At 52.2% G+C, this 26,344-nt stretch overlaps 9 protein-coding genes across 9 annotated transcripts; 6 read left to right on the plus strand and 3 right to left on the minus strand.

Moving 5' to 3' along the window:
* Window position 1: 1 nt before the first annotated feature.
* Window positions 2-978, plus strand: STEHIDRAFT_104049 (uncharacterized protein; the record flags this gene model as incomplete). Its single annotated transcript, XM_007309356.1, has 5 exons — window positions 2-159; window positions 233-362; window positions 422-554; window positions 615-650; window positions 710-978. The coding sequence occupies 5 exons, from the start codon at window positions 2-4 to the stop codon at window positions 760-762; spliced, it is 510 nt and encodes a 169-aa protein (XP_007309418.1). The 3' UTR covers window positions 763-978.
* Window positions 979-2,092: 1,114 nt separating this feature from the next.
* STEHIDRAFT_66245 (uncharacterized protein) lies at window positions 2,093-3,189 on the plus strand (the record flags this gene model as incomplete). Its single annotated transcript, XM_007309089.1, has 5 exons — window positions 2,093-2,183; window positions 2,246-2,376; window positions 2,445-2,568; window positions 2,629-2,702; window positions 2,767-3,189. 5 exons carry the CDS (start codon window positions 2,093-2,095, stop codon window positions 3,187-3,189), a joined length of 843 nt encoding a protein of 280 aa, XP_007309151.1.
* An 815-nt stretch (window positions 3,190-4,004) lies between these two features.
* STEHIDRAFT_125136 (uncharacterized protein) lies at window positions 4,005-4,980 on the minus strand. The gene is made up of 2 exons (XM_007309357.1): window positions 4,317-4,980; window positions 4,005-4,259 (listed from the first exon to the last, which is right to left on the minus strand). The coding sequence occupies exons 1-2, from the start codon at window positions 4,831-4,833 to the stop codon at window positions 4,249-4,251; spliced, it is 528 nt and encodes a 175-aa protein (XP_007309419.1). The 5' UTR covers window positions 4,834-4,980; the 3' UTR covers window positions 4,005-4,248.
* Window positions 4,981-6,897: 1,917 nt separating this feature from the next.
* On the plus strand, window positions 6,898-8,430 carry STEHIDRAFT_115013 (uncharacterized protein; the record flags this gene model as incomplete). Its single annotated transcript, XM_007309358.1, has 1 exon — window positions 6,898-8,430. One exon carries the CDS (start codon window positions 6,898-6,900, stop codon window positions 8,428-8,430), a length of 1,533 nt encoding a protein of 510 aa, XP_007309420.1.
* Window positions 8,431-9,477: 1,047 nt separating this feature from the next.
* Window positions 9,478-15,174, minus strand: STEHIDRAFT_171912 (uncharacterized protein). Its single transcript, XM_007309359.1, has 15 exons — window positions 15,038-15,174; window positions 14,880-14,982; window positions 14,773-14,815; window positions 14,699-14,704; window positions 14,602-14,630; window positions 14,395-14,490; window positions 14,160-14,183; window positions 13,673-13,813; window positions 13,397-13,477; window positions 11,853-12,574; window positions 11,753-11,773; window positions 11,631-11,683; window positions 11,249-11,491; window positions 10,745-11,182; window positions 9,478-10,662 (listed from the first exon to the last, which is right to left on the minus strand). Exons 1-15 carry the CDS (start codon window positions 15,087-15,089, stop codon window positions 10,108-10,110), a joined length of 2,607 nt encoding a protein of 868 aa, XP_007309421.1. The 5' UTR covers window positions 15,090-15,174; the 3' UTR covers window positions 9,478-10,107.
* A 116-nt stretch (window positions 15,175-15,290) lies between these two features.
* STEHIDRAFT_85960 (mitochondrial import translocase subunit Tom22) lies at window positions 15,291-16,109 on the plus strand. Its single transcript, XM_007309360.1, has 2 exons — window positions 15,291-15,695; window positions 15,777-16,109. Exons 1-2 carry the CDS (start codon window positions 15,312-15,314, stop codon window positions 15,861-15,863), a joined length of 471 nt encoding a protein of 156 aa, XP_007309422.1. The 5' UTR covers window positions 15,291-15,311; the 3' UTR covers window positions 15,864-16,109.
* Window positions 16,110-18,152: 2,043 nt separating this feature from the next.
* On the plus strand, window positions 18,153-20,424 carry STEHIDRAFT_171914 (uncharacterized protein; the record flags this gene model as incomplete). Its single annotated transcript, XM_007309361.1, has 6 exons — window positions 18,153-18,353; window positions 18,453-18,595; window positions 18,658-18,796; window positions 18,864-19,291; window positions 19,360-20,283; window positions 20,349-20,424. The coding sequence occupies 6 exons, from the start codon at window positions 18,153-18,155 to the stop codon at window positions 20,422-20,424; spliced, it is 1,911 nt and encodes a 636-aa protein (XP_007309423.1).
* Window positions 20,425-21,529: 1,105 nt separating this feature from the next.
* On the plus strand, window positions 21,530-23,770 carry STEHIDRAFT_171915 (cyclopropane-fatty-acyl-phospholipid synthase; the record flags this gene model as incomplete). The annotated part of the gene is made up of 9 exons (XM_007309362.1): window positions 21,530-21,675; window positions 21,737-21,962; window positions 22,022-22,184; window positions 22,242-22,922; window positions 23,004-23,048; window positions 23,106-23,357; window positions 23,440-23,446; window positions 23,508-23,548; window positions 23,657-23,770. The coding sequence occupies 9 exons, from the start codon at window positions 21,530-21,532 to the stop codon at window positions 23,716-23,718; spliced, it is 1,623 nt and encodes a 540-aa protein (XP_007309424.1). The 3' UTR covers window positions 23,719-23,770.
* A 213-nt stretch (window positions 23,771-23,983) lies between these two features.
* STEHIDRAFT_161791 (uncharacterized protein) lies at window positions 23,984-26,281 on the minus strand (the record flags this gene model as incomplete). The annotated part of the gene is made up of 5 exons (XM_007309363.1): window positions 23,984-25,091; window positions 25,164-25,594; window positions 25,659-25,797; window positions 25,868-26,010; window positions 26,087-26,281. 5 exons carry the CDS (start codon window positions 26,279-26,281, stop codon window positions 23,984-23,986), a joined length of 2,016 nt encoding a protein of 671 aa, XP_007309425.1.
* Window positions 26,282-26,344: the final 63 nt, after the last annotated feature.

Consider the following 26,344-nt stretch of genomic DNA (forward strand, 5'->3'; position numbering starts at 1 on the left):
CATGGCTTCCAGCTCTGCGCGTCTGTCTTCTGTTGCTCGTCAATGTACAAGACCTTCATTACGCTCGCTGCACACTAGTAGGGTGTTGCGGGCAGAGGTCACGCCCAATCTGGGTGCTCCTCCGGTACAAAAGAAACCAGTCGGGGGAATTCGCGGCGGGTGCGTGGCCCATTCATGTTTACTTAGCAACCTGTATTGACTGACTTGGGGTGATCCTGTGCGATATGAGTAGGGTCATTGGCTTTCTATTTGGATTTTCCTTAGCTTCATCTTACGCCGCTTACCAGCTCCTGGACGAGTACAAGCAGGCATCTGCTGCCCTGCAGGCGAGCGTGGAGGAACTTCAACGTAGCACTGAGAAGGTGTGTGCCCATGTTTTGTTGATAGTTACCACAAAAGGTGACCGAGTGGCCCGTACAAGGTCTCCGCACATGTGAGGCGGATAGAGGCTGTGGAGAAGGACTTGAAGGCCCTATCGGAGTCCTCGTCCAGCAAAGACGATCTGCAGCGGCTTCGTGCTGAGGTCAAGAAGATATACGACGGGCTTCATATTGGTGCGTAACCTAATCCACGTTTTTGTGCTTTTAAACATTACTCAAAATCTTGATGAACAGAGTTCCTTGACCTAAGGTCCTTCGTATGGGGTATACGTGAGTACTCCGCACGTGTAGAAGTGTGGTTGTGTACTAACTTTTATCATTCTTCTCAGAACAAGATGTTCACTCGATACAGAAGAAGGACTCGACGAGTGTTCGTATCTAACTCGAGTGTCTGTGACCCCGATGCACCCACAGACCTTGATCTTGCGCTCATCACTGGCTTCTGACATATCTGCCTCCACTTTTTCTCAGCGCGAAATACAGTAGCGCTTGTTCAACGCAGGCTACATGAGAACAAAATATTAGCCTAGAAGTACGATGAAGTTATGCTCAAAATTCTTTGTTCTAGGACCTGTTGCACTGTCCTCTTCGTGCTTCACCCCAAGTTTTGAATATCAAGCCCTTCAATGAAGCACAACGGTATGCACGGAAGGCGGGGCAAATGCCTCTGACTCAAATCGTGCAACCCGAGCGCCACACCTTACTACGGTAGTGCTGCAGCTTCTCGTCGGTCACATTTCCGAAAATCTACACATTGTTAGAGCCTGTTTTCACACTGTTGTCGCATTAATCCCACCATGTCCTTCGTTCCTCCAGAACAGCCGCTATCCGTTGTTTTGTCTATTTTCAGTACAAACACGGACGCACAGGGCAAGGAGCAAACGGTCTGGAATGTTTGAACGTGCCATGGGATTGGGTGTCCATCGTCGAGGCCTTGAGGTCCCATGAATGTCGTCTGATGGTACTCGTCATCGATCCCGTCTCTACGGTGATGAGCCTCCAGGATTCCCTCACCGTGACGACGCGGACGCACTTAACTAGATGCGTGTCATAGGCTGTAGCGCGTTTCCACTGGCGGAAGCAACTTCTTGGTCGCTGTCCATGTCATGCTCCGGATATACCCCGCGTGAACCAATCCGGTCTTCTTTTCTCATCTGTGTTCCTCGAAAGACCTGTTCAGGTCGACCGGCTGTCGTGCGCGTTGGCTAACACTTCGCAATATTCATTTTGAGCAATTAGTGTTAGCTTGATGCCGTGCCGCTTTCTACTATTCAGTCCAAATGAGCATCGAAGACGGTGGTCCTTGTGGTCAGTCTGATCCGTGGGTTCTATGACAATTCGGACTAACTTGTGTCCCTGGCGACGGCAATTGTCCACACCGTTCTCTCGGACTGGGAGACGCGGCAGGCACTCGTTATCACAGCCGACCACCGACCTCGGGCCTCGGTATATAAGACGAGTTTCTCGCCAAGCATGGTTCCCCACTTCCCGTCGCTGTGCGTTTATTTCTCGTCCCCGGTCAAGACAGGCTCTTGCTTTTCGCCCTTTTTTCTACTTTATTTCAGTCTTTTTGGTGAGTCTATGCTAGTATTCCTCGTCTCTGTTTTTTCAAAACGCTGACCCTACCCTGCAATCTACAGTCCCCGGTGGTCTTTTCAAGCAGCCCTCTCACTCATTTTCACTCTCACTCTTTCCAACCAACCATTTTCAACATGTTGTCGTACAAGAACATTGTCATCGCCCTCGTTTCCCTGTCTATCTCAGCTTCAGCAGCTCCGATTCTCAGGCGCGAGGTCCCTCAAGGTGTGTATACTTCGTCGGGCTCTTTGCGTAGCAATGAACTTACACGTTGTTCCGTTGTCAAGAACACTCCCACGAAAAGATTCTCACGGCTGTTCGCACTAGCTTGAACACTAACAACCCACAAGGGATTGTTGACCCGGTCTTTGCGCTCCTTGGAGATGCGGCTGCGGCTGCTGGACTTGGACAAACGACGGTAGGCTTCTTCGTCTAGTTCCCAGCCATCGAACGCTCCTGATGGGCTTTATCTCATACGTGGAATAGGACCCCGACTGTCTCCAGCAAGCAACTGCCGACCAGGCCTTCACGAACGCTAAGGCTGCGAATGATGTTGATGGCATGGTGAATGCTCTTATTTACCGTGCCCTCGAACGTAACTCCGGTGCAGGTACGTGTTCAAGCCAATCTTTCAAGACAAGTGGTTGACTGATTATCTGCGTCTTCATAGTCGGTCAGCTCTCGGCCAACTGCACGTCCGTTACCGCCGTCAACCCCGAGATTGCAGCCCTCTCTCAACACCAGGTTAGGCTTGATGCCCTGCTCTATGCTGCATGCCCGTACTCATTGTTCACGATGTTAATTCCAGGACCCTGCCGCAGACGGTGCAACTGCTAACAACAAAGCCGTCACTCTTGCTCTTGCCCAGCAAATTGCGGCCGTTGGCGGTGACCCCACCCTTGCTCTCGAGTCTGGTACCTTCGCTCCCGGAACCATCGGCGACCCCACTGCCGCTGGCAACACTTGTGACGACGCTAACGACACCGAAGGATGTATCTTCTCTCAGAACCTCTTGGTAGACGATGTCACCGCCGGTATGTTGCTGGTTCCCTTGTCTTCAATCGCTAGTGCGGGTCCTGATTTGCCTCGATATGGTGTAGATGAGATTGCTGCCGCTGTATCTGGTGTTTCTGCTGCATCTACTGCTGCCGCAACATCTGCCGCGGCATCAGCAGCGACTTCAGCAGCTGCGACTGCCTCTGCCTCCTCTGCGGCCACTTCTGGTAAATAATCATATACTATTTCGTTAAACCTGAGGCCTCCGGCTGACTCGATGGTTCTCACAGCTTGTAGCGATGCCGCGACTGTTACTCAAACCACTACGGTTTCGAGCGCGGCCGCGACTGCCTCGGCAGCTGCCACCAGCGCCGCTGCTTCTGCCTCTGCTGCTGCTACCACGTCTGCCGCGTATGTACCGTTTATATCTACAGGTTCTCCTCGAGACTGATACTTTCCATGTCTGGTTAGTGCTTCAACCGCTTCTGCTGCCGCTGGCGAGAACCTCCAAACTTTCACCGGCAATGGTATGTCGTAGTCTTCTTCCCAGGCAGTCTTTTACTGACCTCGCACTCCCAGTCGGTGGATCTCTCCCTCCCGCCGTCACCGCCGGTGGCCGTGGCTTTGTCGTCTCCGGATCCGACGACTTCCTCAACGTCGGCGCCGCTCTGACTCGCTCCTGCTCTATCCAACACAACGCCTGCGCTGATGCCGCCAACAGTGGTGCCGCTTCTGGCGTGACCGTTGCCGACTGCGATACGCAGGAGACTCAGTGCTCTGCTGCTGCCACCGCCTAATCGCTACGAATAGCAGCTTTGCTATGTCGTAGTACGGGAGAGTTTTTGCTTCGGGTTTGAGAGTTACGTTTGTTTTCAGGTATTGGTGTATTTTGTGGTGATATGTTCTTGTATTCCGTTTCTTCGACACACCTTTGGCTTTGATTTGGTTTGATCCGGTCTGAGTGTCCTTTTTGTTTTCTGCTTTCTTTGTTTTCTTAGTGCTACGTTTATACCCTTCTCGACGATAAATATATGCCTGCGGCTTGGGATGATTAAATTCAGGTGTGAACCGAGTTGGGCCGGACTAAGGCTCAGCGCTCAAGTCTTCACGCTCTGTAAGAAAGCAGAAGCGAAAAACAAGATAGCAAGAATATCGCATTCAAATAGACCACGAACATCCATCCTAGACGAGGTTGGCGGCGGGATTGAAGAGACGAGTCGTGTTCGCTGATTGCTGTACTAATAACGAGTGGTGTCTGGTACTACCCTCCAAGTCTCCCGCAGTAACCCAAAGCCTACTCTGATTCTGGTTGAAGCGTCAGATCGGCTGTCTTGTTCGACCAAGGTCATTTGAGTCGCTCACCTTGATAATCCTCAAGCACCGTGAATTCGTCCCCGTACTCAGAATCAAGGAAATTCTCGGGATACGATAGCTTTTCTACACACTCGCTAACCTTCGGAACCCACTCATCGTCCGCGAAGAAGCAGTTGTCGAAAGTAAGCCGCTTCAAAGGCTTGTGTCCTAGGGTCGAGCGCCTATGTTCCAAAGCCCGTTGAAGACCACCAACGAAGCTCGGGCCATCTCCATCCTGAAAATTGTAGGAGGAGAATGTCAGGGAAATAAGCTTGGGGAACATCCACTCCCTAGGTCCCTCCATAGACATCGCGCCCCAAGGGTCAATGCTGTCGGGATCTGGCGTGGCACTCCGCTGGCTTGCAATGTCCGTTTTCAGGACGTGCGGAAGATCGATGGCTGATGGGCCAGAGATACTGAGGAATACCAGATCTCTCATCGGTGAAAACATATTGATGTAGTCTGGAATAATCAATTCGAGCTCCGGTACGAGGAACTCCAGCTTCCGTACGGCTTGGAGGGGCATCGTGAGACAATAGTCGTAAATCATGTCCAAGGCCTCCCATGAATAGATCTCGTCACGAATAAACACCAGCTTGAAACGCGTTCGAGGTTCGCGGGTAGGGTGGTATTTTTTTGACGGTATTTGAGCGAGGAATTCGAGGCGGGTGACATCTCCGCCATCGCCTGAGCCCGTAATGCTAAGCCGCCGAATAGGCCCCATGTGTGCGAAGGAATTTTGGAAGTACGACGCCACTTCCCGGAACACATCGGCGTATGGAGTCTGGGATGTCGGCCGAGGCAGTAAACGCAGGCATATGAGTGCATTGAGCGGCAGCGATAGATTTTGAAGCAGAGATGGGCAGTGGATGTAATCCCCATGGAATGACAGAATGCGCTGCACCGAGAGTTTGACCAGGCGTCGACGAAGGGTAGGGTGGGCCGGGTGGTCTGGAACTGCACGGTGGATCTCGAGAGTGGAGAGTTTGGGCATGCTCTCTAACACATCTAAGAGTTGGTCTGGGGTTGGGAGGGGTTGCGATTCCTGACAACTTGAAAGAAAATGCATCAATATTCGGAAGGGAAAGTGGCGAGTCAAGAATCAGAAGAAAAATAGCAAACCTGTCGAGATGAATTTTGAGTATTGTAAGGTTCGGAGCATGGAAGAAAGATGACCAGTCCGGGGAGATATATTCAAGATGAAGATACCGCAATTTCGGCACTTCTCCGTCGAATAAGTTGTGCGGAAGAGTGTCCGGCAGCTCGTCATCTTCCTCATCGTACCAGGATAGATGCCGATGAAGGACAAGAATTTGGAGCCGTGGCGCCAGCCTCCCTATCAAAGCGTCAAGTATATGTGCTAAATCCTCTCCATCACCACGCAGCTTGAGCGTGATGATATGGTCAATGTTCTGCGGTATATAGTCTTGTTCTTCTGCCTGGATGGCGGAATCGATCGATCGAGGCTGACAAAGAGAGACCGGAGCGAGCTTCGCACGTTCCATAGAAAGTTTAGTCCAGCGAGGACCGAGTTCGTAGATGATGTTTGCCCAAGGGAAAGGATGATTCGCTGCGGTGATACGCCAATGACGACAGACATGAGTGACCCTGATCCAGCCCAGTCGATGATATCCTTTTCGAACTGAATACGACGAAGACAGGCGCCTGGGACGTTCGGAAGGATTGGCAGCGACGAAAGAAAATATCTCGGCAAGAAGCTCGGAGGGGAGGGCGCCACAAGTCGGTGAACGCGCGTGGTTGAGCTGACTACGCTGTAGAGCTATAGTTTCCGGCCAGACTATGAGACGGCGGCAATCGATGATTCTCGTATCGCAGGTGGATGGGAGTGAGATATTTTGGTAGGTCAAGGCAGACGAGGACATCGACCCTGGTCGTGACGGTCACCCAAAGTCAATGAATTCGGCCGGTCGAAATAGGTAGAATATTGCAACGTTACCAGAGTGTTTTTGCCAGAAAAAGAAAACACTGATGACACTGATGGAACGCAAACACGCTTTGTTCGAGACTGAAGTTGTGTGAAGAAGTTCGGCAGGGACAGTGTTGGTGGCTTGCAACTTCGCTACACGTTCCCACTCGGGCTGAACGAGGCTGAACGTTGAACGGCGGGGTTTCGCACGGTTGACAAAGCGCCACACCCATCAGCCTGGGTTGTGGCGATATGATATAAGTATATGATGATCTTCGGACTCAAAAAATGTAGAATATATAATAGCACTATCTCAAGGAGCCATCGGCCTCACCAACAGCCTCGCCTTAGCCCAGTTTTACGGAAGTTTCACCGACATGCCCATCCTGCCTCGATTTCGACTGCCAGTCCCTCCAGTCTGGCATGGTAGAACGTCATACCTCACCTATCACAGCTGCCAAAACCAACGCCTTCACCATCCGAACCCGCTGGTCTGAATCACAATATCGCAGATATGAATCTCGTCAAGGCTTTCCAAAACGCTCCATCCAACCCACCCGGACACTCAACTCAACTCGCAACTCGCAACTCGCAACACAACTCGAGATTTTACTCTCTATCTATCTCATACTCGAGTTCGAATAACTACAGAAATACAAAGCAATGTCGACCTCATCCACCGCCGTCATCGTCTACAGCAAGCCCGCACCTCACATGGAGCCGATCAGTAGCCAGACAGCCAACTTGGTGTCCATGGTGCTGTTTCTTCTTGCCACATGCGACCTCGCCGCACGCTATGAGGACCAGATCGAGTTCCTCTCTATCTTGAACTTGATGAAGCAAGTCAACGCGGCTGATGTTAGGACCGACAGCAATATCGCCACCATCGAGGAGACTATCGTCGTTTTGGACCGTTCCCTTGCCGTGCTCGACAATGTCGAACAGTCTTTCGTCATCATCGAGGGATCCCTACGCAGCATGGAGGATAACATAGTCATCAGCACCAACACCAGCATCAACACTAACTGCAACATACGCACCAATACCAACACTACCAACAGCAACACATCACCTGAAGTCTGCGCCACCTGCTCGTGTCATCTCACGGCCGAGGTATCACCTACATCGACAGTCCCTGCCCCACCACCACCACCACCACCACCACCCCCTCCTCCACCCCCTCCTGCTGCACTTGCTCCCCCACCACCGCCTCCGCCTCCCGCACCTGGTGCCCCGTTCTCCGCTATACGCAAGATACCCGCGGGTGCCCAGGATATTATGTTGCAAATTCGTGACGGCAACAAAGCCCTCAAAAAGACAGGGCGGTTCGAGGGCGCTGGAGATACCCTTCTGATGAAGGGACTGGAAGGTGTTTCGGACGCAGCATTGGGCATGATGGGGGAGTTGAAGAGGAAATTGAGGGAGAAGGAGTCCAAGACTATGTTGAAGATGGACAAGATTGAGGATGGGAAGAAGGAAGGAGATGAGAAGGGAGATGAGAGGGAGAAACCGAGCTTCAGGGCCGGGTTGAAGGCTGCCAGGAGGATATCGATGAAGAAGGCTCCTACCACCACGACGGAGGAGCAGAAGCCTGTGGACTTTGGACCACGGGTTAAGGGGAGGAGGATGACGTCGAGCTCGAAGCAAAAGGAGAATCAGGTTGTCGCCGCTGGAAAGGAGTCGGAGCTGGGAAAGGCGCTCAAGTCGAGGAAGGAGAAGGAGAATATCCCGAGGTCGACTTCTGTCACCAACCAGGCCAAGAGCCTCAAATCACCGTCGAAGTCGAACCAAATGCCGCGCGTCGCTCTCAAGTCCGTCAAGGCTCGTCAGCCTCTCGGGGAAGTTAACACCAACATCGCACCAGTATCGCCCGCTTCGTCCAATCTTCCCAGACTCAAGCGCATCAGCATTTCTAGCAACATTCCCGTACCCAAGTTTGACAGTACGCCCGCCAAAGCAACATCGACCACACCATGGGGCTCCCGCCTACGGGGGAAAGCACCCACAACAGCAACCAGCACAGCGAAGCAACATTCGTCTAAGCGAGACGAGAAACTCCATCTGGAGTTATTGGCTTTGAAGTCGAGGGGCGGCAAGTCAGAGGGGACTGGGATTCCGTTGCACGTTACGGGGATCATGGAGAGGTATAAGAGGAGAAAGGCTGAAGGTGAGGCCGCGGTAGTTGATGCCGTATGATTCGTATTATATGTGTTTCGTGATCGAATATCCGGAAACCTATAAACATCTGCATAACGAAGTTTGCGAGTGAATGAAAGTGAGCGCAATAATACTACTTCCAACGTCTTTGAGGCATGATATAGTCGTTAATAACTGTACCTTTGAACGCGAGTTATGAGTATACCATCGGGTATGAGGCAGTTGTTAGCTGAGATATGAGCGCATGTGGCCGAGCATGCATCGCAGCTGGAGAAGAAACAATCAGTGAGCACAATTTGTCGGTATAATACTCTAGAGAACAACTCACCTTCGTGACCGACCCAAAATCAAACACATCTTAGCACCAGGAACGTCATGCCAGTGACTGCCAGGCTGTTGTGTGTCTCTTCCGCAGAACGTCCGGGCCTTCGACATTGTCGTCACAATGGACTATGGTAAGCATGCGCATAGACCGTGACATAGCCTGCATGCTTGAAAACTAATTATCTCTGAAGTCGTTGTAGTTGAGTAGCTGCATCAGAAGTCGTCCTCGGTCGTTTGAACCTGGGTCAGTGTTACCAAGCCCCCTTGAACCACGATATAGATCCTTAATCTACGAAGATGACCTCAGAGGCGATGATAGTTTGTACCCATAGACGAAATAGAGGTTCTAAGCTTTACTTATACGCAACATCATGGAGGTAAGTTAGATCCTGTTAGATCGCAAAGTCAAGACGATAAATTGCAATTTTGAACGAATGTTTCCACGGCCGGGTGGCCATTGTGGCAACACTACCCCACCTTCATCCTAAAATCCAAAAATCCAAAAACTCCAAGCAGATGACTTATCATCGAATTACTCAAAACGCACTGAATCCTCGTACTAATACCCTCCGTGTTCCACAGGACAACTGACAACTGACGACTATATACACCCCATCCTATATCACTACTATCATGCATCCAATCCAGAGACAGGAACACATCTGAATCCCGAGTCAGAAACGACGCAAGGATTCAAAAGACGAGGAAGTGAGGCCGGAGGGATAAGCCTAGGTATGTACAAAACGACAGGGCGAAGGGGTGAAGCAAGCTGCAGATGCAGATGATCAAGGCAAGAGCAAGGCAGACGGAGGGAAGGAGGGAAGGAAGGGAGAACGGAGGGAGTAAGAGGGAAAGAGGGAAGGGGGGTGCGGAGGAAGGAGACGAGGCCGACGAGCACTATATTTTCCGACGGAGATGGTTCGAAATTATGTGTGAGCTGAGCTGAGAGGGAGATACGAGAGGAGCGAATCAGAGGAGCGAGGAAGAAGAGAGAAGGGGGATTGATGAAGACTAGGCGCGTACACTACCAATAAAGCAACGGATAAAAAATGGAATGGGATACTTGCACGAGAAGCGAGAAGAACGAAGGGAGAAAGATACAAGACACGTCGGAGAAAAAGTGAGGAGAAGGAAACTCGAACGGTATAAGCAATCGAGGTCAAAGGGGAAAAATATTCGAGAGAGAGTCGAGACAAGCTGCAAAAAAAAAAAAAAAGAAAGAAAGAGAGAAAGAAAAAACAGACCGTGCTGTCCACCCACTATGGCGCATATATCCTTACAACGCGTCCAGCCCCCGCATCGCGACCAACCAACAAAAACATCATCCATCCATCCAGCATAATATCAAACCGTACCAAGACCAGACCAAGCCACGTCACGCTCAACGCTCAATCAATAAGGACCCACATCGACATACATCCCACTGTCCTGCACGCCAACGCCCACGCCCATACCGCCATTAACCACCCCTCCCATCGGACCCACACCCAACCCAATCCCAATCCCCGCCCCATGCGTATGCCCATGCGTATGTCCCGCCATCCCATTCCCCATCGCCCCATGCCCGGGACCTCCCATCCCCGCTCCATTCAACCCCCCAATCGTACCCTGCACCACACCCCGCATCTGTTGCTGCTGCTGTTGTTGCTGTTGTTGTTGGAGCTGAAGTTGAGAGTGCGAATGCGTGAGCGCGTGCGGTCTTGGGATGACCGAGGCCATATTATTAAAATCGCCCTTCCCAGCCCGCGCGAGCGCGAATATCCGCCTTAGATCCTCTGCCTGTTCGGCTGCCTCTTCATACGAGTAAGAGTACTGCTCCAGGCCTTCGATGCAGTTCGAGACCTCTGGACGACCGAAGCGAGCGAGGAAGACGCCGGCTTGGTTGCAGGAGACGTGCATGACGGCTGGGTCCAGTCGCAGATACCCGTTTTTAGTCAACACACCGGCCTGAGAGTGAATAACAATCAGTTCACAGGTTCGAAAAGTCAAAACGACGCAAAAAAAACACGGTCAAAGGCCCGCAACTCACCAAACCCGCGATCCTCAACGCCCCATGCAACGCCTCATCCAACACCTTCCTCTTCATATCCTCCACCTGATTCCAAACCCCCTGCAACGTCGGACTCCCCCCATTCATACCATTCATACTCCCACTCCTAACCGCCTCATTAATCTCCTTCACCCCATACTCATCAAGGGCCGTAAACAGTATGATCCACATAATATGGAACGTCGCGTCGCTCGCACACGCCGACACCGCCGACACGAAGTCCCACTCCGCCGCAAAGTTGGTGGGCACGCCGACACGGGGGAGATAAGACTCGCGCCAGTCGTTCAGACGGTCCATGATGTCCCGCAGGGCGTCGACGGACACGCCGGCGGCGTCGGTGCTGGGCGTGAAGAGCAGTCTTGACATGTTTCGGGATATCCGCGCGAGTGCGTGTGCGGCGCCGTAGTATCCCAGAAACTAAGTGAATTATCAAACGCCCGTGAGTATTGTATTCTCCGCAGTTCAAAGTGAGATCAATCTCACCTCAAGATGCTCCCTCGGGTCCACCTTTCCCTCCACCTGACCCCCCAACGCCTGATACTGCTCCAACACCACCGGATCGGCCGTATAAAAATCGATATCGTAGTCCGAGTCCTCCATCATCGGTCTCCGCTTGTAGTACGCCGCGGAATAGGCGTCCGCGAGGCAGGCGTACCACCATGCGAAGATCATCGTCCCGCGGGCTTCGGGATCCGGGATGGAGGAGATGACGGATTTGTGATTTAGCTGTGAGGGGCGGTGGGGGGTGGGGTGGGTGGGCGGACGGGCGGGGGGACGGGCGGGCGGGGGGACGGGCGGGGGGACGAGAGAGTCTGTGTGTTAGTGTGTGTAGACAAATAATATGAAACGTGAGCGGTGAACGTACTTGAAGGTCGAACAACTGTCTCACGGCCGATGTGAGCCAAAAACCGCGGAAACCTGTATGACGCCACAACAAGAATACCGTCAGCCACTTCATCGACAAAGAAAAACGTGCAGAACACTTGCCGTTCACATCTTCTATCAATTCTATAAAGCACCCAAAACAGGACACCATTAGTCGTCCACACGATATCATCCACGAGAGAAAAAAACACAAAAAACTCACGGCTCTGCAACGGCTCAATCAACAAACTAATAACCACATGTTCCGCCTTCGGCACCCTATGCACCTTCAACGCCTCCGCGACCTCCCTCGCCCTATGTATCAAAGTCTTCGCAAGATGACTCTGCCTCATCCCCGGGCTCGCGCTCCGCCCCGCAACCAACAACGGATGTTCGCTGAACTTCGCGCCCCATGCGATCACGGTCGCCGTTAGTGCGGGGTGGAGAGGATCGGGATCGGGGGTGGAGATGTTGGTGGCGGTGGGGGAGCTGGAGGAGGAACGGCCGTTGGTGGTGTTGGCGTTGTTGTTGTGGTTGTGGTTGTTGTTGTTGTTGTTGTGGTTGGAGGTGGAGATGGTGGGCGTGCCGCTGCCGCCGCCGTTAGAGTTGGGAGTAGATGAGGTGGAGGAGGATGTGGAGGGTTTATGGGTGGTATATATCCGACTTTCCGTGTGTGAGTGGACGACTTGTTGTGCGGGATGCGCGGGCGGAGGCTGCGGGTGCGGGTGATGCGGACGGATGGACGACGTGGTGGGCGATTGAGCGTGTGTGTGTGGGTCGTGGAGGTGCGAGGGGGAGTGGCTCGGATGTGGGGAGAGCGCGGTGGGGGAAGAGGAGGTCACGGGGAGTGTGACGTTGAGGCGGGCGCGGAATTGGGTTGGGTTGAGGAAGGGGAGGCGGGTGTGGACGATTTGGAAGTAGACTTCGACGAGGTCGAGCGCGAATCTGCAACGGGACGGAGAGGATGGTTTGTTCAGTACAGTTCAGTACAGCAATGACGCAAAGCGAAACGAAACGAGGAACAGGAGACTCCAGAGTGGCCCAACGCCACAGAAGCTCGATATCAACAAGGTAATACTACTACCAAAAAGACTCAGGGCAAACCCCGAGCACAAACGCCTCGGAGTCACAAACCAAATACACAAAGGCAAAGGCCTATCCCATTTCTGACCCAAAGAAGCTCGCGTGGGACATAGACGCCAGAGTGAGAATCCCCACCCCACTGGGGTGGGGATTCGCGTCACCCGAACATGCCATGCCATGCCGGCTTCATAACAGCAAACTCAAAAGACAAAGCTCAAAACAGAAAGCACCGCGCCAGGAATAGACAATATAGAGAATAGAGGACAGAGAGAATAGAGAGAATAGCGAGAACAGAGAACAGAGAGAACAGAGAGAATAGAGAATAGAGAATAGAGAGCAAAGAGCAGAGAGAACAGAGAACAGAGAACAGAGAACAGAGAACAGAGACAACAGAACTCCGCTGCCCATGGGTGACCCAGCGCCGAGACGACGGTATAAGGGTCGGGCGTCCCTCCAGAACCAGAGCTACGTACGTACGCACGACTCGAAGCTCAAAGGAGCGGAACAAGTTCCGACTGTTGAGAAACAGAACATTGTGCTCCGCTCCTACGCCGAGATGAAGCGCAAGCTGCTCATAGATGGCAAGGCGAAGAAGGGCAGGGTGGACCAGAAACGCGAAAGGCGAAAGAAAGCGAGATGAAAGAAAGCGAGATGAGATGAAAAGACGAAAAGACCAGGACTCACTCGATTCGAAACGTCTCGTCGTCGAGTTTGTACGCAAGTTCGCCCCAGTCCTTATACGGATTCGAACTATACCCGTTCTGTCTGTATGTTCGTTCATCAGGAATCAGGATCAGGGTGAGGGCATTCGTCGTACGTCGTACGTCGTACGGATGAGGCATGGTCGAGGAAGCCAGGACGCGAATCGAAACACGAAACACGAAAACGATGTAAGCGTCAGTGTTCCTTCCATTGCGCCACTACGCCACAGATGATGATGAACAAGATGAAGGAACGTACGTCGCATCCTCGGGCGGCGAGAGCAGATAAGCTAAAAGTTCAGTGAACGTCGTATTTCGCGTTATAGGCGGTTGTGCGAACGGGGTCTGATACCGTGGTGGCGTCGCGGGTGGCACAGAGAGGGTCGGAGTCGTACTTGGCCTGTTTCGTGCCACAGGATCAGCATCATCAGGATCAGCATCATGATTAGAATCAGAGGGTGCGGTCATGCGGAAAGTCGAGATGAACGGGAGAAGCGACGGAGCATGTGAAGGTGGGTCGGATATAAAGCGTTATGAAAAGATGGAAGAGGAGTCAGGAAAGAGTCGATTATTTTTGGGGGTGGGATGTTAGACCGGGTCAGAACAGGTTAAGACGTGGAAGAGGAAGAGTGAGCGGAGATGAGGTCGTGGGATTGGGAGGAGATGGCCGGATTGACTCGGAGGGGCGAAGGGAGGGAAGAGGGGACAGATGGACAGAGAGGATCATGCGAGCGAAGCGGACGTACGGTTTCAGGGAGGTTGGACTGGAACTGATGTGCGGAGGTAGATTGCAGTAGGGCGACGGAGGCAGAATTGGAGGAGGAAAGACGTCGGAGAGCGAACCGCAGCAGTCGGGGGAACAGATGAGTGCCTTGAACGGTATACCTGTATGAATTCAGTGCGCACCTGCCGAGGGGGCGAGACCAGTTGGGACGTGTGAGTATAGGGGTGGAATGGAGGATGTTGACCAGAAATGCAAACCTTTGTGTGTTGCCAGACTGGGAACTGTATGTCCGTGGTCTGCGGCTGACGGTCGAGACACGTTTCTTTGCGCTGGTCGCCTCCTGCGCATGATGTCTACAAGAGCACGGTGAGACTGTGGGTGTGTGCGCATGGAAGAACGCGTGGGAAGAAGGAGGGAGGACGGGGGTGGGTGGGAACGGGGCCAGCAGAGCAAAGAGGACGTACGTGCACGCATAGTTTTTGGCGATACAATGCTAGAGAGTGATGGGCCGGCGGAAGTGAGGGTGCTGTGCGGGACCGAAGAAGAGATGAGAGAACATACCTGGCACTGGGGGCATGATCATGCACAATATGAAGACCGAAGCAGATCGCGGATAGTCACACTGGGAAACGCACCTTCGACTGGCCGGGAACCTGATGGCACTTCACCTTGCGCTGCCTGTGCGACGGCGGCGGGCGAGATGAGCACAGGAGACGATCTATGAAGACGATAAGAGGCAGACCTGCACGCATCACAGGCGATGTTCTGCTTCCTCGGCGGCGGCAGCGCCATACTGACGTCCTCTCTTTCTGCGTCCTGCATTATTGGCGTCTGGGGCCCGAAGCCTGTTCGGGACAGGTCATGATCGCTCAGGACGACGAGAACGGCGGCGAGAAATACCTGGGTGCGCTGCGCTCGATGACGAGGCGTCGTTTGGGGACGTTCCGGACATGCACAAGGCAGAGGCGGGACTGGGCCGGTAAGGGAGCTGAGTGAGCGATCGTTATTCGCGGCGCTGTGGCTGGCTGCAGAGAAAGATGCGATCGTAACTCACAACGCGCCCTTCGGTCCCGCCAGTGCGATCCTATACCCCCGGTCCCTCCCGGCCCGCCCGCTCCCACCCTTCGCCAACTCACCACCATCTTTGCCGTCGACCACCACACCCAACGCAGCCATGGTCAAAGTCGAGATCGTCGAGGACAAGGACAACCAGTACAACAACAACTCTCCCTATGGCTCCGACGCCTCCTCCCGCTCCTCCTCCTCCGTCTCCATCTCCACCGTCGACTCAGACGTCCCCCACGACGAGTCCATCCTCGACCGTCTCACCGCCCTCGTAGACATCGTACCCCCCACCACCCGCCACAACGTCGTCTCAAAAATATCCTCAACGGCGCGCTTCTTGAAGCGCGGCGGAAAGCTCGCGGGGAACCTCATCTGGATCGTCACCACCAGCGCGCTCCTCGTCGGTCTGCCCCTCGCGCTCAGTCTTGAGGACGAGGCGAAGGTAGTCGCGCAGGAGAAGGAGATGTTTGCGCAGCAGCAGGGCCAGCAGCAGGTGCGTTCTCAATACCCTCTTATTTTTTGCATTTTTTTACACCACATTTCACTGACCTTCTCAAATTTTCAACACCATCAGCTCCTCGGTGGCGGCTCGATGTACCCACCACCCCCCGGCTCGTCAGAGCAAAACCGCTCTCAGGGCCTCGTCCCACCAGGCTTCTAATTCCAAACCATCCTCGTATTCCCCATGTTACATGCACCTCGAGACGACCTTTATTCGCCTTAACATGCCCGCACGCACGCATGCACGCACACGTCATACCTCCATTCATCATCTCTCGTGCGCTCCTCGCATCTGTACCATACATACTCTGACTCAGCACCCCCTCTCTTACCGTATGCTTCCTCACCCAAATTGCATCCCAAAAACTTCTCATCGCCTCTTGGTGAACATGCTCGGTTTCTTAAGTCCTACAATTGCAAGGAACGTTGCAGGTGTGATTTTTCTCGCGTCCTTTTATGTACCTCCCTTCCTCTTCGGGACCGCTCTCAATCTCTAGCTTCCGAGTCGGCTCCGCGGACCCACACGGCGCACGCGTCTGCTCATCCATCACACACGGCCGCATCGTCATTGGCCACGCATTATGCGGCACCGACGGCGAAACGTCGATGATGGGAGCCTGATCTGCAGCACTGGTTGCGGTTGAGTGTTCTCAGTTCTGTGAGCGGCACCGAAAGAAATTTAAAAGGGGTTTGTGTAAAGACTCGGACTGTCGGAGCCGTGGATTCGAACTCGAACTCTTTTGTCGTGCCTTTCCTTTCGTATTGTCAGCTCGGAAGACGTGGCGCTGCAACGTGTTCCACGAATGCGTGGCTTGTTCTGCGCATGCGTTCTCGTGGATTTCCTTGAGAATTTAGAAACACGTCCTACCTTTCAACTTGCTTCCAACGATCACGATCACGGCCACGAGCGCTTCACCAGAGTCGTCGATGGTCATGATTATGCCGCAGTGATCATGAGTAAGTGCCTGAAAGAGCGAGAAGTGCCTGAAAGAGTGAGAAGCGCAATGTCAAAAGGATGGTACATACGTAGCGAAGCCAGCGGCCATGTTGCTCGTTTGTTAGCATGATGGATGGGCATTTGGAGGCGGATGTTCGGTAGAATAGTACAAGTATGAGGACCGCGAACCATTCATTGGTTATAACGAAATACAACATCGCAGCATTGTATTGTCCATTGACAGGCTCTATGCCTATTATAATCTCCTAACAAAGGCCAAAGGATGTCGAGAATCTCCTTCAAGTTCGCGTCCTGCGGCACTAATTAAACTCCATTCGCTTTAGTAAGTGATTAGTTAGTATACATCGTGAGGACGATGTACAGTAGAGATGAACTTGTCATAGCAGTCTCCCTGGCCTGGGGTCCAACGTTTGAAAATTGACGGCAACAGGAAGGTCGAAGGTCGAAAGCGGTAAGCACTTACAGCCTGAGCCCGATTCGGGATCATCATCATCATCATGCAGATCACATTCAATTGTGCGCATAAGTATTCAGTCGTCGATCTTTATCCCATTACGGCCGAGTACACATTTCCCAAGATGGAGTTTTGGCAGATTGGCGCTGCTGCCAGTGAGTGTAAGTAAGTATCCCAAAACCGCGTTCAGAATTTAATGTAAAGCTATGTGCCACCGTACTCATTCTCATTGGCATCACGGCGTCCGGGGGGAGACGCAAGGTATTATACGAATCTAAGTACTCATTCTCGCCCGCGCCGCATCCGAGTCGCCATGGGTGTCTGAATGGGTGCCAGTGAGTGCAAAAACAGGGTTAGACGAAGATCTCTGGGCTAGCTGTGGCCTTGAGGCGCTGGCCCGACGATGCTGCAGTGGAGTTTTTTTTGGCGGTCAACTTATCTAGGAAGCATCCCTTTCAAGTTGTTGTTGGAGCGTACATTCTTGGTGGGAATATGGCCATCGTCCTTTGGCATGGGCGACAGTACACTTTAGATTTATGAGTGACCTGCGTCGTCCAAGGTCAGCCAAGCGCAAGTCATGGTGAGAGGGCACGGCCGCGCGCATTCAGCGCATTCGGTGAGCTTCCGAGTGTACTTAGTTGATAGTTGATGCCACAACCGAGAGTTCTACCTTCCGAGGAGCACTCATTCAGAGCAAGTAAAATATGGTCCCAAGGACGCCAGTTGTATCGTCGGTTATGATTAAGTATGGCTGGCGCATCCGAGTCCATAGAAGTCACCTTCGTATTTGGCAGCAAAGCAGTAGAGACATGACCTATAGATGAAAGCGGTGGGGACGAGCAGGTGGAACTGTGGAAGCAAGAGAGGAGACCAAGCAAGCCTATTAGCCGGCCCTTGGCAGTGTGTCCGAGTCATCGACATCGGACTTTGCCGGATCAGAACCTTTCAGCCCGGAAGCAGTCGCGTCACGGTTTCCTGGTACAGATGCGTCCTTGTTGGCAGTGCTTCGTGAGAACACATCTTCGACCGTGACGTCGATGTCTACCAAACGCGCATCCAAGTCCAAGTCCAAGTCCAGGGCCAATGAACCAGAGATACCCGTTCTCGCACGCCCGATTCATTCGACTACAGCGGCGCTTTCCTTGACTCTGCTGAAGGATGTTCTGGAGTCTAGTGATACTTTGCCTGGTGTCAAGTATATTGCCTCTGTGGGAATCAAGATTCTTGAGGTCTCCTTGGTATGTCTGTGCTCATATCTGTGAAAGTCATACTCAAGACAGTATCACGATGCTTCAATTTATACTACTTATCCGTTGTAACGCGGTCGATTTCTCCAGGAGATTCAAAGTAATAAGACGGCATTCCAGGACTTGGCCCAGCGCGCTCAGGACATGGTCATCGCTATTGCGAATGCCTGCCGTGGCGTCGACGAAGTCACTATCGGAACGCATCTGGAAAGCGACCTCCGTCAACTAAAATTGTACGTGACACTCACTGATGTGATGCCGTTATAACTTACCATGAACGCGATGGGGATTTCAGCACTATGGAAGAAGTCCTGGAGTTCGCGGATCTACAATCGACTCGAAAAACTTATAAACGTATTCTATACAGGAGCGAAGATGCGGAAAATATTAGGACGTTGAATAACAAGTTGATACAGGCTTTTCATATATTCGAGGTCGGTGCTGTCTATTTCGGTGACTTCGTTACCACTCCACTGATTTATATGACCTTGGCTGCTATAGATCTCAACGAGCGTCAGTATACGATTATCTCAACGGACCATGGTCCAACGTATCGAAGCACTTCACGCCGCGAAGCCCTTATCCACTTCCGTAGATCGTCCACGGCACATCACCGAGGGTATCTATATCATCCGGAGCTCTGTCTCAAGGAAGGTCTTGCAACTAGATGCCGGTATACAGAGCACGGAGTGGGTCCATGTATATACTGCACCCCAGTCTGGCGGTGGTGGCGAGGTCGACCTTTCCCAGTTATGGTCCATCACTGCGCTACCAAACGGCAAAGCGAAATACGTGATTCGCAATCTTGCGGCTGGGACCTGTCTTGATGTAAAATGGGAATCTAGAGAGTCGGGTGCGCACGTAGGGTGTTATCCTTTTCAAGGAAGTGTGAATCAGACGTGGCAGTTTTATTCGTCGAGAGATGATACGTATGTTCACATCTTGCAGCATCGAAACAATTGTGCTATTAGGCTCATACTCGAATCTTTATGCTTAGGGTCAACTTCTGTACTATTCGAAATTGTTCCCAAGAGACGGTGTTGGATACCCAGTGTCCGTCTCCGTTCAATTGTGGACGCCTACACTGCAATACCCTCGATGCTGGCATTAAAACGCAGGAATGGTCCCTTGTATATACGCCCCTTCAACCCTCCCTCCTCCCGACGCCTTCTCTAAACACCGCCTCAGACCCATCTTCATTCCACCGCCCATTTTATCTCCAGTCTGTCTCTACGTCTTTGTTCGCAACATGTACAAGCGCTTCCCAAGGCACCAACGTTCACCTCGAACTCAATCCATCGGCCTCGTCGCTGTGGTACTTCTCGTTGATAGAAGTTGACCCGTCCAGCTCCTCCACCGATGGTATCCACTTCTCCATCGTGTGCACTTCGTCCAGTGGCATACAGGAATCGACACTGGACCACTGGGGTGGATGTCAGATCCGCGCAAGTGGTTATCGGCCAGATAATGTCCATCATCAGTGGGTGATTATTCCGAGAGGCGATGGGAAGTTTATGCTTCAGAATAGAGCAACAGGAACCTTCCTAGCTGGAACGTCGGGGCAGGGAGAGGCGCTGAGTACGGTCAGTGAAGATGAAGCGGATAACCCAGTGTGCCTTTGGAGGCTTGTACACCATTTATCGACCACCGGAGGGCGATCTTACTGCCCAGTCGTATACGACTCGGCATTGTCATTCCCACCTCCTTCGATCCTTTCTTCACCCCCTTCGTCCTCGCCATCCTCATCTCTCTCGGATCTATCGACCTCGTCGACCACAGTAGCCATGTTCTCGTCGCCCAACCCTGACCAACCCCGCCTCTGTGTCGAACTCGCTTCGGAGTCCCTGCGACTGAGTCTCACGACAACTCTGGAGAACTCGCATGAGGTTCTCTCCGATCTATTGGAGGCCGGATATACTGGGTTTGTCGTTGTTCCGCAGCTCATCATAGCGGCGAAGATAAAGGAGGGACGATCACGATGTATAGCGGTGAGATTGATGAGCTCGAAGAGAAGGAGGCCACACCCGGGCTTTCACCCGACAAGCAGAGACGGTATTTGTGAGTAGAGCATGTCAGCAGTTCCTGGACTCAGGCTGGATTTGTATGTGGGTGTACGTTGGACGGATTTTCTCAATGCTAGGGACCTGCCAAGCAGCTAAAATTCCAAGTTGTTTTTCTGTATCTATTAATCATATATGTACATACTAGACACCGTGACTCGGTAGGCCTTAGGGACGAATCGTCAGTACTTGCTTTCAACTTGAAGTTGTTTGCCCGCTGTGGCGTCGGCAAGTTCCAAGCTCCGACAGGCTCCGACATGCCCCGCACTTCTGAGGTCGTCTTTCTCCCTCGCAGATGCGGAGACGAGCTCGTTGGTCTTCTTGTGCATACCGGTTTTTATGATCTCTGACTCTATTTTCATCAAACCGCCGCCCAACTAAAATGAGATATCTACAACCTCACACCTCAGGCTAGGGTATCGCCAGTCCGGGGTCGAAGGGGGACTTTGTGTATGAGCGTTATTTACCGGCGTGGACTTGCAATGTGGGACGTTGAGGTTGGTGGGTCATCAACCCATGCTATTTTCGTCAAACTGAATATTTCAGACGGGCTTAGATACAAGGCACACAATACTTATCGTTGAGACTTGTCTGGCACGCGCGATGCCTTGGGAGTACTTATACAGTAAGTCGCGACTGCCACTTGAAGTGGCACCGAGTGTTGTAGTACCATCGGTTTTCGTTCGAACAATACAATTCACAGATGGACCAGCTGTCGCTCCCGATTCCCATGATTTTCGTCATTCAGGCCGCCGTCACGGTGTGGCTGTGTCGGTTGCTTCAGCATCACCCACTGTCGGTGGGAAACGTCAACTGCCAGACCCGACGAGGCTCGTCGTGTTCCCAGAACTACGATTGGATTACAATTTGTCGTCCTGCACACCCGACTGGAGAGGGGCTACCGTAAGAGGCTAAGCCAAGGCTCGTCTCGATGCGACGCGTGATGAAGCGACCCCGCCAACCAGCATCGAAGTTGCCCAGATCGGCGATCGCGGACGACGAAGACGACGAGATGACGACCATCCCAAGCTCAAAATACCACATAAATGGATACCGATGCCCCCATATCATACGCCATCGCCACTTCCCATATCCTCATCGCCTACCATGAGCAATCAGCTCCTCGACACCCCCGCAAAACACCCCTTCTCACTCACCGGCTTGGTCGATAATGTCGTCGGTAATATCACAGAACGTGCACTGGCGACGAGCTATTCGCCTGTCTCGAGGCTGGCGCAGACTGCTGTTGTTTCGTAAGTGGTTTTATAGTCGTTGAGGGAGCGGATGACACGTCTAAACGCGTTCGATTTATAGTGTGTTACAGAAAATCACCTACGGGACCTTGCGCATAATCACCTCGGACCATACTTATAACTTTGGTTCTGCTCGAGAGCTTAGTGACCCATCGGCACCAAATGCTGAGCTGAAGGTCATCAGCGATACATTTTGGATAAGGCTATGCCTAATGAGTGACCTTGGCTTTTCCGAGGCCTATATGTATGGAGAGGTCGAGTGCGACGATTTGATTCCGTTGTTCCTCGTGGGTATCCCTAAATAATCACGCAAAATAGTACTGATGCAATCCCATTTCGAATCCAGATATTTATTCGTAACAAAGAGAACTTGGAAGGCCTCAACTCGAGGTTCTCCTGGCTGCTCGGTCTGCCGCAGAGACTCACTTCTTACCGGTTCCTGAATACCCTCAGCAATTCCCGATCCAACATCTCCGCACATTATGACCTGTCCAATGAGATGTTTCAAGGTAATTCGCGCTCGAATAAGACGGAGCATGAAACTGAACATGAACGTCATCTTCCAGCTTTCTTGTCCAGAGACATGACCTATTCTTGCGCCATCTTCCCGGATCTTGACGGCGACGTAGTCTCCTCCGATCGTACACTCACCTCAAAAGATCAACTCTCCACCCGTCTTCTATCCACCAACTTTTCACGCACCAATGCCACCATCCACGACACACCCTCTAGCGCATCTACATCCAGCCCTTCTTCCAGCAGTACCCCTCTCACGACTTCCACTCCCATCTCGACCCCACCCTCCACATCAACTCCCTCAGACCCAGACGCCGACCCGCTCCATACCGCCCAATTAATCAAATTACAGCACATAACGAAGAAAGCACGTATTTTCCCGGGCCACCGTGTTCTCGAAATTGGATCGGGATGGGGTTCGCTGGCACTGCATATCGTTACCTCCATTCCAGATACCCAAGTCGACTCTATCACGCTCTCCACACATCAATATAACTACGTTCGAGGGCTAGTCAAGAAGAGGGGACTGCAGGATAGAGTCAGAGTACACCTGGTTGATTATAGAAATATGCCGCAGGAATGGGATGATACGTTCGATAGGGTGGTGAGCGTGGAGATGGTCGAGGCGGTTGGAGAGGAGAATATGGAGAGTTATTGGGCGTGTATTGATAGGGTTGTGAAGAGGAAGGGAGGAGCGGGGGTCGTTCAGGGGATTACGATTACAGAAGGACGTGAGTCTCGCTTCCTACTTCGTGTGGCGCAAAATGTGGCCCACCTCAGTATTGCTGATCTACTTATCGCTGATCTTCCAGGGTTCGAGAAGTACAAAAAAGAGGTCGATTTTATCCGCAAATGGAGTTAGTGTGCTCCTTTCATCTCTCTTCAATCTATCCTGATATTCCCCCCCTCTACAGTCTTCCCGGGTGGCCTCCTCCCCTCCCTTTCCCTCCTCCTCTCCTCCATGCAGACCGCCACTTCCGGCCGCTTCGTCGTAGAGTCTGTCTCCAATATCGGGCCACATTACGCCCGCACGCTCAGAGAATGGCGAAGACGATTTGTGGCGTACTTTGATGTGATCGAGGAGGCTTTAAAGAAGGAGTATCCCGGCATTTTTGATGGCAAGGCGGGTGAGAAGGAGCTGAGGGTGTTTTGGAGGAAATGGATTTGTACGTTGTTGTGTATTTTTGTCCTCCGTTCATAGTTGGCCCTGGAGGTCAGGACTGATCGCTGATTGCGTTTCTTTTTCAGTTTACTTGTAAGTAAAGTCACCGTGTACGTGCCATCTGCCTTGTGCTGAACTTGCTTGTCTTCTTCAGCTCGTACTGTGAAGTGGGGTTCACGACACGTCTCATCAACGGTGAGCCTTCTTGTTCGATCCTTTCGACCGCCTCTCTCTTTTCCCCATGTACGCGAAGGCGACGGCTCAAACGTTGCAACCTCTTTGCCCCCCCTTTTCTGTGGACAGATCATATTATCACCTTCACAAGAGAGGGGAACGAAGATATGAGCTGCGATGTGTTTGAGTGAATTTCGGATAGATGATCTTGTAGAATTGGTTAGTTGCTCGTAGCGTTGTTCTGGGAAACGCCTCAAGACCCAGTACTAGTGATAATTATTGTGTGATTAATGTAAAATAAACAAATCAACAAGAAAGCAAGGAGGTAAGCATAAGAAAGCGCACGATCATAGGAGACAGTAAGTGATCCATGAGCACCAGTTTTATGATCACCATTCGACCACGCTCAGAGCCCTCGGAGATCACCTTCCACACCGATTGCGATACAAAAGCGTCTCACGTATCAGTGCATATATCTCCTGGCTTGCCAGACTCCCGATACTGCCTCGGATTCAACATCCTTCCCTCATCCATTAATCTCACAGCTATGGACCTAGACGGGCCATCCTTCGTCTTCTTCGTCGCATACACGAAATCCGGAATCACGACGAATGCGCTATACCCAACATCGACCAACTCCTCCAGCACCTCATGCCTTGTCTTCAAAGTTGTCGTCAATCTCGTCTGTAGCGGCTTCGAAGCGACCTCGACACGTAGGCGGGGCTGGTTGGAGTCCACCTTGGGCAGTGTTGCGGACGTCGTGGTTGCGGTCAATACGGATGACTTGGAGGCCGAAGGATCCGAATGAGAGGGAGTTCTGAGGAGAAGAGAAGGGTGTGGGAACGATAGTGTCGAGTCGTATACGACCGGGCAGCAAGGTCGTCTGCCATCCGATGATACCATGTCTGGGTGCACGACCCTCCACATGCATGCAGGATCGTCGCCTTCATCTGCGCGTATAGTGTTCACTACCTTGCTCCCGCCTCGCGCCTGAGCCAACAACTTCCCGGTCGCCATATTCCGGAACGAAAACATCCCATCACCTCGCGGGACGGCCATCCATTTGTGATATTCATTCTGCGGCCAATATCCCGTCGTACAGATGTGATCCCCTATCCAGTGATCTAGGGTCGCTCTGTGCATGACATCGGGGGAGGTGGAGACGATGGCGAAGTAGGCGCCGAAGGAAGAGGATGCGGAGGTGGGGTCGAAGATGTAGAGGAAATACCAGAGGGAGGCGGAAGTCGGGTCGGGTTGAAGGGCGACATTTTGGCCACGGGGTGCGCCAGTGCGAGTGGCAAAGAGAGAGGAAGAAACAGATTGAAGATAGAAGGGACGATGATACAGGGAGGGGAGTGAGGGCGAAAACATAGTCGTCGAGAATAATGCGGCCGCCGGCGATAGAATGGTTGGTGGGAGAGGAATGTGTATGAGCGACCATTCTTGGGTGGATGTTTGAGGATCGAATGTCACGCAGTGAGCCAATTCGCAGTGAGGGGCAACGGGGCACTTGGCATCCAACACAGTCTCTGGTCCACAACTTCTAATTGTGCACAAATCGGTCCTAAAATCGAAACGACGAAACGTGGTCTCAGAAAGAGTATGCGGGTGCTTCTATCGCAGGTGGAAAACATACGTATTGCTCCTCTTGGAACCGAAAAAATTCCAGACCTGGTGGAAGCCTTCCAAGTGACGAAAACAACCCACACGCGCGCCTGATTCACGTCGTGCATAGAGTATTTCCAAGTTTGTCCCAGCAGCTAGATTGCATATCCGGTACTGCATCTCACGGTTTGGCACTGCAGTGACGGACCACAGCTGCGAAAGGTCGACCTCCCCGAGTGAAAGTTCTTGCTGGGTCGAGGTATAGACAGGAGCCCAGACTTTGTCTCGTATGCCGTTTCCTAGCTCGAGGACATTGCTTGTGGAGGAATTGCGAATAATGTAGATACCCTCAGGAATCGAAAGTGGACAATTCATGGGGAGTGTGTCCGAGTGTCCCTGGATCTCTTCGAGGCGCTGGGTCATTAGACGCTGAGACAAGCGTATGCTGACGATTGATTGGATCTGGGATGAAGTAGGGAATCAGAGTTGACCAATACGCAGGATAAAAAATAAGATACACACTCACGTCGAACCTTTTGAAAGCTTGGTTCAGTTTATTCTCTAGCAGCTTGATTTTCTCCGCGTCTTCACTTTTATACAGAACTCGCTTGTAACCTTTGCGAGTTAGTTGTATTCGTGTGAAATCCAGTACCTCTTCCATTGTGCTGGAAATAGTATGAGCCTCAGAATAGATACACGATGATACGCTAGGGAGGTGACGACGATGACACGCACGCTGTGAGCTGTCTAAGGTCTCTTTCGAGCTGTGCTTCAGCATCGTCTTGGTCGACGCCACGACATGCATCTGCGATTGTGACGATCATATCCTTAGCGCGTAAAGCCAGGTCCTGGAGATCCGTCTTGTTGCTTTGGACTTCCTAACAGTATCAGAACAACAAATACATCAGGATATCAGGACGGGTCCACAAATTCAAGGAATGAGGACGAGCGTACCTCAGCGACCTCGATGATCTTCACCCCCACTGAAGCGACATACTTCACACATGGTAAAGTTTCCGTAGACTCGAGTACGTCTTTCAAGATACTTAGAGACACGTAAAGTGCTGACACTGGAGTTTGTTGTGTGACTAAGCTCGTGTCCTTGTGTTCCTCGGATAGAAGCGCAGGACTGAGTGCCTTTGTGGACATCGAGGCTAAGTAGTGGGAGTATGCTTGTCTCGGAGTACCGTCACCTGTAGAAAGTGGGATGGG

This window comes from Stereum hirsutum (genome assembly GCF_000264905.1).
Source record: "Stereum hirsutum FP-91666 SS1 unplaced genomic scaffold STEHIscaffold_17, whole genome shotgun sequence".
Classification (NCBI taxonomy): Eukaryota; Fungi; Basidiomycota; class Agaricomycetes; order Russulales; family Stereaceae; genus Stereum; species Stereum hirsutum.